Source organism: Alosa alosa, chromosome 13 (genome assembly GCF_017589495.1).
Source record: "Alosa alosa isolate M-15738 ecotype Scorff River chromosome 13, AALO_Geno_1.1, whole genome shotgun sequence".
NCBI lineage: Eukaryota > Metazoa > Chordata > Actinopteri > Clupeiformes > Clupeidae > Alosa > Alosa alosa.
In genome coordinates this window covers 24,612,502-24,627,530 of record NC_063201.1, presented here as the reverse complement: position 1 = coordinate 24,627,530, position 15,029 = coordinate 24,612,502, and the positions used below count along the sequence as shown (strand labels likewise).

Here is a 15,029-nt window from a genome sequence, read left to right as displayed (position 1 = left end):
GGCACTGAAAAAAATGGCTCAGATGCCAATCATAGTAGTTTTTTTACTACTGTATTGTCCTAATGTATTTATTGAATGTATTGATTGGATATAATAATTGACGCTTGTCCGTTCCACCTCCCATAGGGGGCCACAATGGAAATAAGCCTCAGGGCTTTATTGTGTTATTCTGACTTTTTAAATGTATGGTGCAAAGTTTGTATCTTAAAACGAGATGGCCAAATAAAATCAATCGATCAATTAATACTGACACCTTGGACTGTCATCCACCTGGTAAATATTCATTATGACTATGACTGTGCTCACGTCTGCTTTGCATCAGATAAAAGAGGTGTGGCTATCAGGGAAAATCAGACTTGCTTACCTGCGCCCATGCTGTCGTAATCAGAAAACATATCTGCCATCTGACAGTGCAGACAGAGGTAAGCTTTGCTCACATTTACAATTCTGCAATCTCACTCGAAAAACTGAATTGTTTTTGTAATGCCTATCATTTTTAGTTACACTGTGATTTATTAATCGCCATGATTCTTAATTTCTAAGACTGAGGATGTATTGTTGGTTATACAACAGATAGCTCCGGTCACAAGACTGCAATGGGAACAGCTTGTACTGTAATTGTGAGGTGACAGGGACTAAGAACATTAAATGCTAGTAAAGAGACTAGTGTTATGGTGTACTAATTAATTTGAACAGAATGACCAACTGTATTTCAATTCAACACTCAGAACTTTTCATTCAGCAACTCAATAAAACAAGCTCCTTTTGTTGTATTAATTCCCTTTAAAGCAGCATTTTAAAAACAGACAAATGTTAAATGGAAAACTCAACAAACAAGCTCATTACCCTGCAGCTAACAGGAAAATACGATTCTCTGTAAACAGGGTGGTATGACAGCTTCACCTTTCATGTCAAGTGCAAACATGCGTTCAACATTTACCCCTGTTGCTAATGAAATAAATCAGCGAGAAAAAAAGTATCTTTTGGAGTGCGACCAATCTTTGATTTTCTGTACCTTTCATGTTAAGAAATGGCTGTGTACATGGAGTACCATCTAGGGCGTAATCATTTTACTTCAGAATATTTTGAGAAGAACTTCCTTGTACATAAATCAGCCTATCGCAGAACAAGGTTTTTAGACATGTAACATGTAATTATAGCAACAGTAAACACACATTTTTTACACTTTTTCAAATGTTTGCAGGTATTCCCTGTGTTTAGGATTCTCTTCTTAAAGCAACACAATGTAGATATTTTACTTTAAAACAATAACTTCAAATTCATGTTGATGATATGCGGACTAACTGGCAGAGTTGCATCTCTGTCAGTACTACATCTGGAACACCTGGTATTATGCAGCTTTGTTGATCAGACCAGACAGGAACATGACCCCTTTTGTCAGTTCTCCACAAATTGAGTGTCCCCTTTCGCTAAATGGGTACCTACTGAATGAATCCCACTCCCACTTCATTCATCTCCTTACTTTTTACTTCATTCTGTTGTGATTCCAAGATTTTTCAGATGGCACAGCAAGACACCAGAACTCTGGCCGGAGGCTGCTTTGGGAAGGTGTACAGGGAGAAGTACAAGGACCAATGGGCTTGCATCAAGAGGGTTCCAATCGGCCTCATACGCATGGCAGACCTAGAGAGAGAGTGCAAAGTGTATCGGTGAGTTAAGTTTGAGGTTGGTTGGTTGTCAATGGATGTTGACAATGAATGAATGAACCTCTGTTAAATGGTGAGGGGACTTTGGTTGTTAGTGGACATACTGCATGTACTGTCTTCTACAGGTTAGAGAGACATATCCCAGGACAAACGCTAAATTATTTTCAAACCCTTCAAGCAACAGGTGAAATGGATAAAGACTTGCCTCCAAAACTGATATTTACTTGTAGATTCTCTGATATTGTTTCATGATATCCTTTAACATCACAGCAATGCACAGCATCTCAATGTGGTGAAGCTATTGGGAGACCCATGGTTGAAAGAATCCAAGTGGAACATTCCTCTTGAATTCATCACAGGCGAAGAACTTGAGACAACAATCTTCTGTTCTCAGAAATCTAAAATAAAGGTTTGTATACGAGTGAATGAAGCATTGTTGTTTGTCCGTAATTTTAAGTGTCATTTTCTTTGATTTGCTATTGTCTAAAGGATTTCTAAAGGATTTGCCATATATATATATATATATATATATATATGTGTGTGTGTGTATATATAATAACATTAGACATTAAATAATTCAAATGTGTCCTACAGTTGACCTCTACTGTCAGAGGAACCATTATCAGTGGCATGTGTGCAGGGCTGTTTCATCTTCACAGTAAAGACATTGTGCACCAGGACATTAAACCTGACAACATCATGGTAAGAGTTGCACAATTCGGGGAAGGTAATTATGAAGTAATTGCATAATGTTCAAACCTGTCTTTCTGCTATGGACTGCTTTAAGGAACACACCAAACATTTTGGGAAATTAGCTTATTCACTCTCCTCCAGAGTTAGATGAGATGATACATACCCTCCTCCTCTGTCTCTGTGTTGTAACTCAGTCTGACACACCCACCGTTAGCCTAGCTTAGCATAACTCATGGAGGTGGGGAGAACCAACTAGCCTATAGCTCCCAATAGTGATAGAGAACTCCAACATTTCCCAAACATATTGTGACTTGCACACTTACAACATAGGCCTATAGGCTACAAATGGCAATGTAAAATGAGACACCGTGATTTTCTAAGCATAATTTTACCTACTAGGAACTATATTCTCATTCAGGCAAATCACTGCTACTTGGGCTAAGTTCTTTTGTCCCTTTTGGGAGATAGGCTTGTTGGTATCCTCCCACCTCAATGAGCTATGCTAAACTAGGCTAACTGTGGGTGCGTCACACTGAGTTATTGCACACACAGACGAGAGAAGGGTATGTATCATCTTATCTAACTCTAGGGGAGACTTGGAATAAGGTAATTTCCCAAATATGTATCTGTTCCTGTCTCTACCTGTCTATACCTGTCTCTTCTACCTAAAGTATGTTCATTATCCCAGCTTGTAGCGGCTCGTAGTGCTGGCTGCAGTGCTACATTGCACAAACTAATTACACAGAGCTGCCAACTCTCACACATTGAGAATGAGATTAATTCATTTGATTGGCTCCAAACGCTCTTACACCAATCCAAGCTGCTCTTACACCGTGGAGACACCATGTGATTAGTTTCACACACTCACACGCCACACCCACGATTTCATTGAAGTGTCAACCCGGTCGGTCAGATGCCTGAAAAATGAGTTTAGCCTATAGATCTACCTGTTGAGCCACGGTTATGCTTTCAGAGACGGTGAGAGGGTTCAAGAGCACCCCCTGTCTGTGGAATTTTCTAAATTTTCTCTCATTTGCGATGCTACTTCAAAAGCCATCCCAGGCGCATTCCCCCGGCTTCAGGTAGGCCTATGCTTTGAGTATTTTTCACGCTGAAGTGTCAACGTGGTAGGTCAAATACCTGGCAGATGAGGTTCAACTAAACTAAACCTATACATGATATCACACATCATGTGAACGAGCGGAATCTAAGCTTTCCAATGATATTAGCGCCGTGATAAATGGTTCGCGATTATAATTGAACCGACGTGCAATTTAGGCTAATCATATTTGCATTTTGCACACAGTGCACACCCATTACTCTCGGTTGTAATATCTCACTAACCCTTCACACAACATGTGGCAAACCTAATATCACAATAAACAGCAAAACCGTGCGAATAATGAGGATATAAAGCATGCCTCTGTTTTTGAAATTGCAACACATTTCTACATAGCCTCATTGGGGCTTAAATTATAATGTATTCTAATGTAAACTATTTGTCAGTAGGCCTACATACATTTTGTAAATTGCTCAGTAGATTATCCCACTATCATGGTTCTTATATTGTCAGGTTCCAGCCAATCCCACTTACACAGATAAATGAATATATTTATATTGCCATGCTTTCTAGTGACATTAATGCAAAAATATAAAGAAAATCAAATAAGGAGACACAAATATTGATATAAAGCCTGACATAAGCCATATGCAAACATTCACATCATGCAGATATGGGTACATCCTGAAAAAGGAATAGCCTGTAGGCTATGGCCATTACAATGACCAATATATTATCTTAAATGAACTAGCTGAAAACACAGGTGACCACTTCTGCATAATTTCATGGAGTGCTGAACATTTCTGAACTGTGAAATGGACCATATGTTTTTGTGGTTGTGAACTTATTGCAATATCACCATAACTATTCCACCTGTGTATGCATGGTTATAATTCTGAAGTGCAAAATAGCTTAGGCTACAGCACAAATATTTCCATAAAAATAAGCAAGTCTGACCTCTGAATTTATTTTTTAAAAGTGCACCAGATTGATGCATTTAAAAGTTAAAATATACAAACATTTCTTAAATTCTTACAAAACACCCAACCACTTTTTAAAATTGTTAGTTTGGACCCCCCACTATTGCCGTGCGAAATACCAGTGCTGTTTGTGCATGCGTAAATAAATAATAACCTATAGGTTTATGTAAAACTCCCCATTAACAGCATCACGTCACTAACCACAGCTAGACTGCACAATGGTAGGCCTTCAAAAGCATGACATTTTCGCTTTAGTTTGATATTTAATTTACTTTATCCGCTTTCATGCGTTCTTTGAACGTCCGCAGTGCTGTAATGGAAACCTTATTGCGTAGCCAAGTAGCCTATATATTGAGTTATTTTTAAATTATGCATGATTTACTTTTTATTAATTTCGTAGGCTGGCTTTATTTTGTTATATAGAAGTATCTAAATAACCTGGTAAAATGTACCAGAATTCAGGAAATTGCATCTAGTCCAAAAAAAAATTTCTGGGGGAGGACCCCCATACCCCCCACTGAAATGTCTGTCGTGATTTTTATTGAAATATATCCTTTAGTTTATATATCTTTTATGTAGTATCTTCATTCTGTGTAATATCACTGTTTTGTGAAACTGAACTCTGTAGTATGTTCAGTGTGTGGGAAAGGAAGACTGGTTTAAGGGAAAGAGCAGACCTGGCTGACAGGGTCATAAATAAGGTTTGGCGCCAGGAAATGTGAGCAAAACCTAAGGAATGTGGGAATAACAGGATGAGAGGGCAAAGGTGAAGTACCATTACTTGGTCAGTTGTCTGTAAACATAGAGGGTCTTGTCTGGGATGACTTGAAGGGGTATAAAGGCTGGACAACAGCCAGAGGATGTTATCTCTCTCACTTACTTGCTTGCTTCACTAATGCTCCGGAGTGCATTAAAGCCATCATCTGCAGTATACACTGTGCGGACTTCTTTCTTTTTGAGTTTGAGTTTGTATTCTGGGACCCTGGTCCCTACACCTGAGAACCAATGTACTTTTTTTTTACTGTATGGTTTAATGCTGAACGAGCCAAACAAAAATTTCCTCAGCAAAATTTTGGTTGGCCCCACCAAATCTCACTCCAAGGTTTTTTGAAAAGTTGGCAGCCCTGCCAATCAAATGCGTGAGGGTTGGCAGCTTTGATTACACAATGTCATTTTTTTTCCTCACTTCCTTTGGTATTGTGTAATGTTACAGGTGGAACATGAAACTAACCGGCCCGTCATCATAGATCTAGGACTGGCTAAATTCTTCAAGGATGGAAAAACGTCGGCCATAAACGTAGGCAACGAGGCTTACTCCGCTCCTGAAATCCTGCTGTGGCAGGGTGTGCGGGACAAACGCTCAGACGTCTGGGCGATGGGCAAGGTCATCGCTGAGCTGTGCGCCAGGGTCAGACTACCTACGCACGCCGTCACGCCCAGCAAAATCCAGGAGACCCTAGCTGCCCATCCTTACAGCGTAGCAGTGTCCAAAATGGTGGACAGCAATCCTGATACCAGAATCCCCATGGCTTTAGTGATGGCTGATATCAAGAGAGCAGAGGGAAAGGTGAGAGAGGAGGAGGCTCGGGCAAGGGAGGCAGCATCAGCTCATCCTGGTCTTAAGGCTGGCGTAGGTCTTGCTGGTGTCGCTAACGACAAAACAGGGCTGCACCAGAGAGGGGGCTTGAATGTACCCTCTCCAGCAGAGGTGAGGAGAAGCCCATCACCTGTAACAAGCAGATTTCAGCCGTCACCTCAACAGGTGAAAAAAGAGGTCAAGACTGCCGTGGAGGTGAACCCTGGAACAGGTGCTCGATTTGGGGGAGCAGTAGGGCTGCAGCCAAGAGCCCCCCAACAAACACCTCTTCCATGGGTTGTTCCGGAGAAAAAATGGTCACCTCCAGTAACAGTGATACAACGCAACCCTCCTAAACGAGAAGAGATCCAGACACTGGTTCCAGTCAAGACCGAGCCCAGTGACGGTGTTACACAGCTTCTCCAACAGATGACGCCATTCCCTTGCAACATTCCCAAAACAGGCAGAGTCCAACACAGTCACTATGTTTATGATTCTAGGAGTGGTGGTGGGGTCCTTGAAACAAAAGAAGTGGTGACTGAGAATGGAAAGATTACAAAATATGAAGGCTTTAAAGTTAACATGGAATAGTTGTTGCAAAGCTTAACAATGGTGTATTATCCCTGAAGTACACAAATGATTCATGTCCACTGTCAGTAAAAAAAAAACTGTACAACAGTGATGTGAGACATAAGATATATAATTAATAATATAAAAATATAAAATAATTTGAAAAGAGATAGAGTTAAGTTTCTTAACTCGTTTTGGCAAGTAAGTCGTGTAATAAGTGAGATAATGTATTGTTCACCGGTCATCAGAAAATAAGTCCCTTCAGGACGAAGCAAGACTGTCCTGTTTGCCCTGTCAGGACTTATTTTCCAATAATGACTGGCGGACAATACATTATAAGTACAACCGGCACATTCGGGAACATTGTATGTGCTGCACATACCTGCCCCCTTTTAGGCGAAAGGTGGAAGCTTGGATTGAATGGAAACATATGGAGCTGTAAAACCTGCTGTTAGAACTAAACACGGTGAAGCAGCTTTTAGCTGCTATGCGGCTCAGCTCTGGAACTAACTTTCCGATCAAAAAGGCGCCAGTTTTAAATCTAGACTTAAGACCAAACTGTTCTCAGATGCTTTCTGCTAACTGCAATGAGTTACAAATTCTGAATCTGCTTTGAAAATTATTCTACATTGTGTCTTATTTTGTCTTTTTAATTATTATGACCGCCGCGCAGCGACGGTTTAGTCAGATTTTTTTTTCTTTTTCTTTTTTCAAGATGCCCAAATTTCCATCAAGGATTCCGGGACACTGAAAGACCGGGGTACACCTAAACTTGGTGGGCATGTAATGTTCGTTTTGATCTGTAGCCCCCCCACTGGACTGGACCCCCCGAAAGGAGGGTAGGGCAGACACAGTTTTCTGTGAATATCTCGAGAACCGTAGGGTTTAGGATGACCATTTTTGTTTGTATGTTGATCTCAAGGGGCCATGTCAACCCATTCCATAACCACTCATTTCATGTATAGCCACCTAGTTAAACACAAAAAGTAAAATGAGGTGTTGTAATCGCAGGTATCTGTGACCTAACATAGTCAAAACTGCACAAAATTTGACGTTTAGGATCATTATGATACCCTCTGTATGCACACCAAGTTTTGTGGAATTCCGTTCATGGGGGGCCACACAATAAATTAATTTATGTTACTATACACCAACTGGCATGTAGGTGGCCGGAGACAGTTTTCTGTGAATATCTCGAGAACCGTAGGGCCTAGGAGGTCCACCTTTTTTATGTATGTTGGTCTTAAGGGGGCATGTCAACCCATCCCATTATCACTTATTTCATGTATAGCGCCACCTAGTTAAAAATTAAAAAGCAAAAAATTAGGTGTTTTCATCACAATATCTCTGGCTGACATGGTCAAAACTGCACGAAATTAAAAGTGTAGGATCATTATGACACCCTCCGTATGTATGCCACGTTTTGTGTACTTTCGTTCATGGGGGGCCTTACAATAAAATAATTTATGTGTACATTTAGTGACGTACACCAGCAAGGATTCCCGGGACACTGAAAGACCGGGGTACACAAAACTTGGTGGGCATGTAACCCCACATGGATAGCATGGAACCGTCGTTTTTCGTTTTGATCTGTAGCCCCCCCGCTGGACTGGACCCCCCGAAAGGAGGGTAGGGCAGACACAGTTTTCTGTGAATATCTCGAGAACCGTAGGGTTTAGGATGACCATTTTTTTTCTGTATGTTTGCCTCCAGGGGTCATGTTAACCCATTTCATGTGCACACATGTGCACAAACAGATACACACGCACACACATACATTCACAGTAATCATACGTATGACACATACTCACACAGTAGACATATGTACGCATGCATGCACAGGCACATACACAGGCACACACACACACACACACACACACACCCACACACATAACATAAACATGTACATGCACACATGCACACAATTCAAGAATTTCTCAGAATTATGAACAGGCAAGATGGAGGTGGGGTTGTATACAATGAATTTTACATGTGAAATCTATGAACTAATCATGTTTTGGTACTTGTTGTCTAGCAGAGACCAGTGAGAATTGAGTGTGGATAATGCAATTTAGTGAGACAGTTAGAATCATATAAGCCTTTCAGCGTGATTTATTTTTTTGGGAAAAATGTGCTGGACTGGGCGGCGGTCATATTTTGTACCACTCTGCGGTACATCTAGTTTTTAAACGATTTTACCTTGTGCGTTTTATGTTTTCTTTATTATTATGATATTTACTTTTTAATCCATTCTTTGACTATTATCCTTCTTTGACTAATATCCTTCTAGTTGCTATTACTGTCTGCTTTTGTTTATGTAAAGCACATTGAATGACCTCTGTGTATGAAATGCGCTATATAAATAAACTTGACTTGACTGTATCGATGTGAGAAGCGAAAAGGGCTTTGAATGTATTTCTTACAACTATAGGGAGATAATTGATTATAATAATAATAATAATAATAATAAAACATTTAATTTATATAGTGCCTTTCTCAGACTCAAAGTCAACACAAACAGAGCACACACAGAGCATGACAACACTAAAACAAACAAACAAACAAAATGAGTCTTGCGATGAGTTGCGATAAATCTATGCGGTGGTGGAAGATGAGAAGTGTTCCCGAAAACAGTCTTGACATGACCTGCCCCCCAGGCTACGTTATAGCGAATTTCCACAGTTAGCTAGCTAGCAAGCTAAACCATTCTACATTGGAGATTATGGTAAGTGTTAGCTACAAGCTAAATTCTTCCTCAACATTGGGGTATTGGAAACAAATTAGGTTGGTAATGTACATAGTTTCGGCATGAGTCAGTTACACATACAGTGCATAGTACAGAAAGTATTCACAGCTTCACCTTTTCCACATTTTGTTATGTTTCACTTATCTTAAAATGGACTCAGGTTTTTTTCTCATCACTCTACACACAATACTCCAACACTCCACACAAAAAAAACAGGTGTTTGGAGTGTTTTGTCAATTTAGAAAAAATAAGACTGAAATATTCCATTTACATAAGTATTGAGCTCTGGTGCATCCTACTTCCATCAATGGTCCTTGACATGCTTCTACAACTTGATTGGAGTCCACCTGTGCCTAAATTATTTCACTGGACATTATTAGGAAAGACATACATCTCTTTATATAAGGTCTCACAGTTGATGGTGTCCGTCAGAGTGAAAACCAAGTCATGAGGTCGAGAGAATTGTCCATAGACCTGCGAGACAGCGTTGTGTGAAGACACAGATCTGGGAAAGATACAAGAAAATTTCTTTCATTGAAAGCATTGAAAGTGCCCAAGAGCACAGTAGCCTCAAATGGAAACGTTTGGAACAACCAACAGTCTTCCTAGATCTGGCTGCTCAGCCAAACTGAGTAGTTTGGGTCATACTCTCAGTAAGTAAAATCTGGTCTGATGAAACGAAGACTGAACTATTTGGTCCTAATTCCCAGTGTTGTGTGTGGAAGAAACCAGACACTAAGCTGCATATGCAAGGAAAGGTCAATATAATTTGGGGTTGATCACAGTATACCCACTATAGCTAACTAGACAACACCACTGTGTCAATGTCAGCAGAAGTCAACATAAAATAATTTGCATTAATTCGAATGAATGTCGCATTAGACTTGTAGAATTCTGGGGTATTCTCACTGTATTCTGATATGTTCATATATTACTTGTGAGTAGTATACTGTACAATGGGGAGAGGTCCATACCATTGTGCATAACTTTGTCTATACCAAAGGTCTGACCAGATGTGGACACTAAGGGAGGCTTAGGCCTGTGTCTATTTACCATCAGGAAGGTCATATGGCCCTGGGTTTAGGAACATCCGAGGAACATCATGATAACATGGGCCAAGGGAGATAGCGAGTTGTTCTGTTCAGGCTAGAATGTCCATCTGGTCACAGCCGGTCTTGTACACTGGTTGGCACCTGCCTCGTTGGCATGATTTACATTTGTATGTTTTAGTATAACAGGCTTTGTCTTAGGTTTTAACTCTGAGACGGATCAAGGAAGAGACTCAAGGAGCATCTTCTGTCGGAAAGCTCAAGTAGCCGGGCTTCTAATAACAACCACAACAACTGTTAGACTCTGTGCAGTTTTACTTTTCGAGACTTACTGTAGCCTGTGTTCTGTTATTCATTGTTGTACCATCTACAATAAATCATCTAATCGCCGATCCTGATCCAGCCGTCAAGCTTTATTGACCATCTTCAATACAGACATTAGAACTAAACCACAACACAACAACCAGGGAGTCCAACAGACTACACTGTGAACATGAACTTTATTTAGGCTAGCTGTCAGCGCAAGTAGCCTAGTAGGTCGCACTGTCAGGAGAGGTATGATTTAGGCTATATTAATATTATTAATATCAATATCTTACTAAATGTGATTTACTGAAAATGTTTGCAGTTTAGTGTAGACCTATTTGGCTTCAGCCTTGGCTACAAACCTCATAGTCTGCGATATGAATGATTGATGGTGATAACGAATGTAGTAACATAATAAAGTGTTGCCCTCTGAGCTTTTTTAGGTAAGGCTACTTGCACCCCTGGTACAGTTAGCCTTATATGCTATTCGTACCCTGGTGCACACAGCAATGTGTTCTAGTAATACCCCGTCTGGTACAAATATCAGTGTATGCTATTGCACCCCTGTGCATTTACTCTGGCATATTGATCACACAATGTAATAAAAAAATAATGAGCAACATGTTTTTGTTGTTACGTCACAGGGTGTGAATAGCGCAGCTGTGTAATAGACTCTCTGAATAAGCTATGCTGTTTGCATCAATGTATAGTTAGAAGGGCGCACTCACTCTGCCAAAATGCATCATACGGGAATCAAACCTCGGTCTCCCACATACTAAACCATGTCTGTGACCACTGCACTATCTACTTCCACAATTAGAAGGGTGTTTGCAGGTAAACTTATAGTTTATAGGCCTGAGTGTCATATTCACAAAATGTCTGTTAACTAACAAACTGACAGTTGTATGTGTTCACTGAACAAAGATTATAAAAATAAAACACAACTTTCCAATCTAAAACCAGGTTTTCGCGTAGGCTACGCTGTGTTTTTGGTAGGAATTCCACGCAAGTCTTTATACATGAGGCCCCTGGTGACATAGGTGTAGCCACAGATGGGCCAGGACAGGCCTAGGCCCACCTACTTGTCAGTCTTGCTTGTCCGGGCTTTCCTTCGTTTACGTTCACCTGGCTACAGAACCCCCATGGCTTTAGTGATGGCTGATATCAAGAGAGCAGAGGTAAAGGTGAGAGAGGAGGCTCGGCCAGGGGAGGCAGCATCAGCTCATCCTGGTCTTAAGGCTGGCATAGGTCTTGCTGGTGTCGGTAACGACAAAACAGGGCTGTACCAGAGAGGGGGTTTGAATGTACTGTCTCCAGCAGAGGTGAGGAGAAGCCCATCACCTGTAAGAAGCAGATTTCAGCCGTCACCTCCACAGGTGAAAATTGCATATACAAGGCCCACGCAAGGTTGTAAAAATTGAGGTAAAACAGGTTTTATTATTTCCAGGAACTCTTGGCTTGAATGGGATGACATTGTTTCTGTCATTGTTTCTGTCCCAGCTTGTAGCGGCTCGTAGTGCTGGCTGCAGTGCTACATTGCACAAACTAATTACACAGAGCTGCCAACTCTCACACATTGAGAATGAGATTCATTCATTTCATTGGCTCCAAACGCTCTTACACCAATCCATAGCTGCCAACTCTCACGCATTGGCCGTGAGACACACGCATGTGATTAGTTTCACACACTCACACGCCACACCCACGATTTCTCACGCTGAAGTGTCAACCCGGTCGGTCAGATGCCTGAAAAATGAGTTTAGCCTATAGATCTACCTGTTGAGCCACGGTTATGCTTTCAGAGACGGTGAGAGGGTTCAAGAGCACCCCCTGTCTGTGGAATTTTCTAAATTTTCTCTCGTTTGCGATGCTACTTCAAAAGCCATCCCAGGCGCATTCCCCCGGCTTCAGGTAGGCCTATGCTTTGAGTATTTTTCACGCTGAAGTGTCAACGTGGTAGGTCAAATACCTGGCAGATGAGGTTCAACTAAACTAAACCTATACATGATATCACACATCATGTGAACGAGCGGGAATCTAAGCTTTCCAATGATCTTAGCGCCGTGATAAATGGTTCATGAGAAAATTATCATTGAACCGACGTGCAATTTAGGCTAATCATATTTGCATTTTGCACACAGAGCACACCCATTACTCTCGGTTGTAATATCTCACTAACCCTTCACACTACATGTGGCAAACCTAATATCACAATAAACAGCAAACCGTACCGAATCACGAGGGATATAAAGCATGCCTCTGTTTTGAAATTGCAACACATTTCTACATAGCCTCATTGGGGCGAAATTATAATGTATTCTAATGTAAACTATTTGTCAGTAGGCCTACATACATTTTTGTAAATTGCTCAGTAGATTATCCACTATCATGGTTCTTATATTGTCAGGTTCCAGCCAATCCCTTACACAGATAAATGAATATATTTATATTGCCATGCTTTCTAGTGACATTAATGCAAAAATATAAAGAAAATCAAATAAGGAGACACAAATATTGATATAAAGCCTGACATAAGCCATATGCAAACATTCACATCATGCAGAATCTGGGTACATCCTGAAAAGGAATAGCCTGTAGGCTTTGGCCATTACAATGACCAATATATTATCTTAAATGAACCAGCTGAAAACACAGGTGACCACTTCTGTATAATTTCATGGAGTGCTGAACATTTCTGAACTGTGAAATGGACCATATGTTTTGTGGTTGTGAACTTATTGCAATATCACCATAACTATTCCACCTGTGTATGCATGGTTATAATTCTGAAGTGCAAAATAGCTTAGGCTACAGCACAAATATTTCCATAAAAATAAGCAAGTCTGACCTCTGAATTTATTTTTTAAAAGTGCAACAGATTGATGCATTTAAAAGTTAAAATATACAAACATTTCTTAAATTCTTACAAAACACCCACCCACTTTTTTAAAATTGTTAGTTTGGACCCCCACTATTGCCAAAAGGAAATACCAGTGCTGTTTTGTACGCCAAATAAATAATAACCTATAGGTTTATGTAAAACTCCCCCATTAACAGCATCCGTCACCAACCACAGCTAGACTGCACAATGGTAGGCCTTCAAAAGCATGACATTTTCGCTTTAGTTTGATATTTAATTTACTTTATCCGGCTTTCATGCGTTCTTTGAACGTCCAAGAGTGCTGTAATGGAAACCTTATTGCGAGTAAAGTAGCCTATATATTGAGTTATTTTTAAATTATGCATGATTTACTTTTTATTAATTTTCGTAGGCTGGCTTTATTTTGTTATATAGAAGTATCTAAATAACCTGGTAAAATGTACCAGAATTCAGGAAATTGCATCTAGTCCAAAAATTTCTGGGGGAGGACCCCATACCCCCCCACTGAAATGTCCCACCCACTTTCAGAATGCCTCCATAAAGCCCATGGTCCTAGCATTAGGCTAGATCCCTTTGATACCAATGTTAATTTAACTCTGGGACCCTGGTCCCTACACCTGAGAACCAATGTACTTTTTTTTTACTGTATGGTATAATGCTGAACGAGCCAAACTAAAATTTCCTCAGCAAAATTTTGGTTGGCCCCACCAAATCTCACTCCAAGGTTTTTTGAAAAGTTGGCAGCCCTGCCAATCAAATGTGTGAGGGTTGGCAGCTTTGATTATACAATGTCATTTTTTCCTCACTTCCTTTGGTATTGTGTAATGTTACAGGTGGAAACATGAAACTAACCGCCCGTCATCATAGATCTAGGACTGGCTAAATTCTTCAAGGATGGAAAAACGTCGGCCATAAACGTAGGCAACGAGGCTTACTCCGCTCCTGAAATCCTGCTGTGGCAGGGTGTGCGGGACAAACGCTCAGACGTCTGGGCGATGGGCAAGGTCATCGCTGAGCTGTGCGCCAGGGTCAGACTACCTACGCACGCCGTCACGCCCAGCAAAATCCAGGAGACCCTAGCTGCCCATCCTTACAGCGTAGCAGTGTCCAAAATGGTGGACAGCAATCCTGATACCAGAATCCCCATGGCTTTAGTGATGGCTGATATCAAGAGAGCAGAGGGAAAAGGTGAGAGGAGGAGGAGGCTCGGGCAGGGAGGCAGCATCAGCTCATCCTGGTCTTAAGGCTGGAGGTCTTGCTGGTGTCAGCTAACGACAAAACAGGGCTGCACCAGAGAGGGGGCTTGAATGTACCCCTCTCCAGCAGAGGTGAGGAGAAGCCCATCACCTGTAACAAGCAGATTTCAGCCGTCACCTCAACAGGTGAAAAAAAGAGGTCAAGACTGCCGTGGAGGTGAACCCTGGAACAGGTGCTTGATTTGGGGAGCAGTAGGGCTGCAGCCAAGAGCCCCAACAAACACCTCTTCCATGGGTTGTTCCGA

The 15,029-nt window shown here is 41.0% G+C and overlaps 1 protein-coding gene across 1 annotated transcript; it reads left to right on the top strand.

Annotated features, from left to right (window-relative positions):
• Positions 1-385: 385 nt before the first annotated feature.
• zmp:0000000881 (CBL-interacting serine/threonine-protein kinase 10) lies at positions 386-14,772 on the top strand. The gene is made up of 6 exons (XM_048261930.1): positions 386-422; positions 1,513-1,670; positions 1,938-2,076; positions 2,262-2,369; positions 5,614-6,228; positions 14,491-14,772. Exons 2-6 carry the CDS (start codon positions 1,522-1,524, stop codon positions 14,770-14,772), a joined length of 1,293 nt encoding a protein of 430 aa, XP_048117887.1. The 5' UTR covers positions 386-422; positions 1,513-1,521.
• Positions 14,773-15,029: the final 257 nt, after the last annotated feature.

Excerpts from the sequence above, each read along its gene's own strand:
- zmp:0000000881 (XM_048261930.1), top strand. The coding sequence starts at position 1,522 with ATGGCACAGCAAGACACCAGAACTCTGGCCGGAGGCTGCTTTGGGAAG. Across the intron at positions 2,077-2,261 it reads CTCAGAAATCTAAAATAAAG|TTGACCTCTACTGTCAGAGG; the intron begins GTTTGTATACGA and ends TGTGTCCTACAG. Across the intron at positions 2,370-5,613 it reads TTAAACCTGACAACATCATG|GTGGAACATGAAACTAACCG; the intron begins GTAAGAGTTGCA and ends GTAATGTTACAG.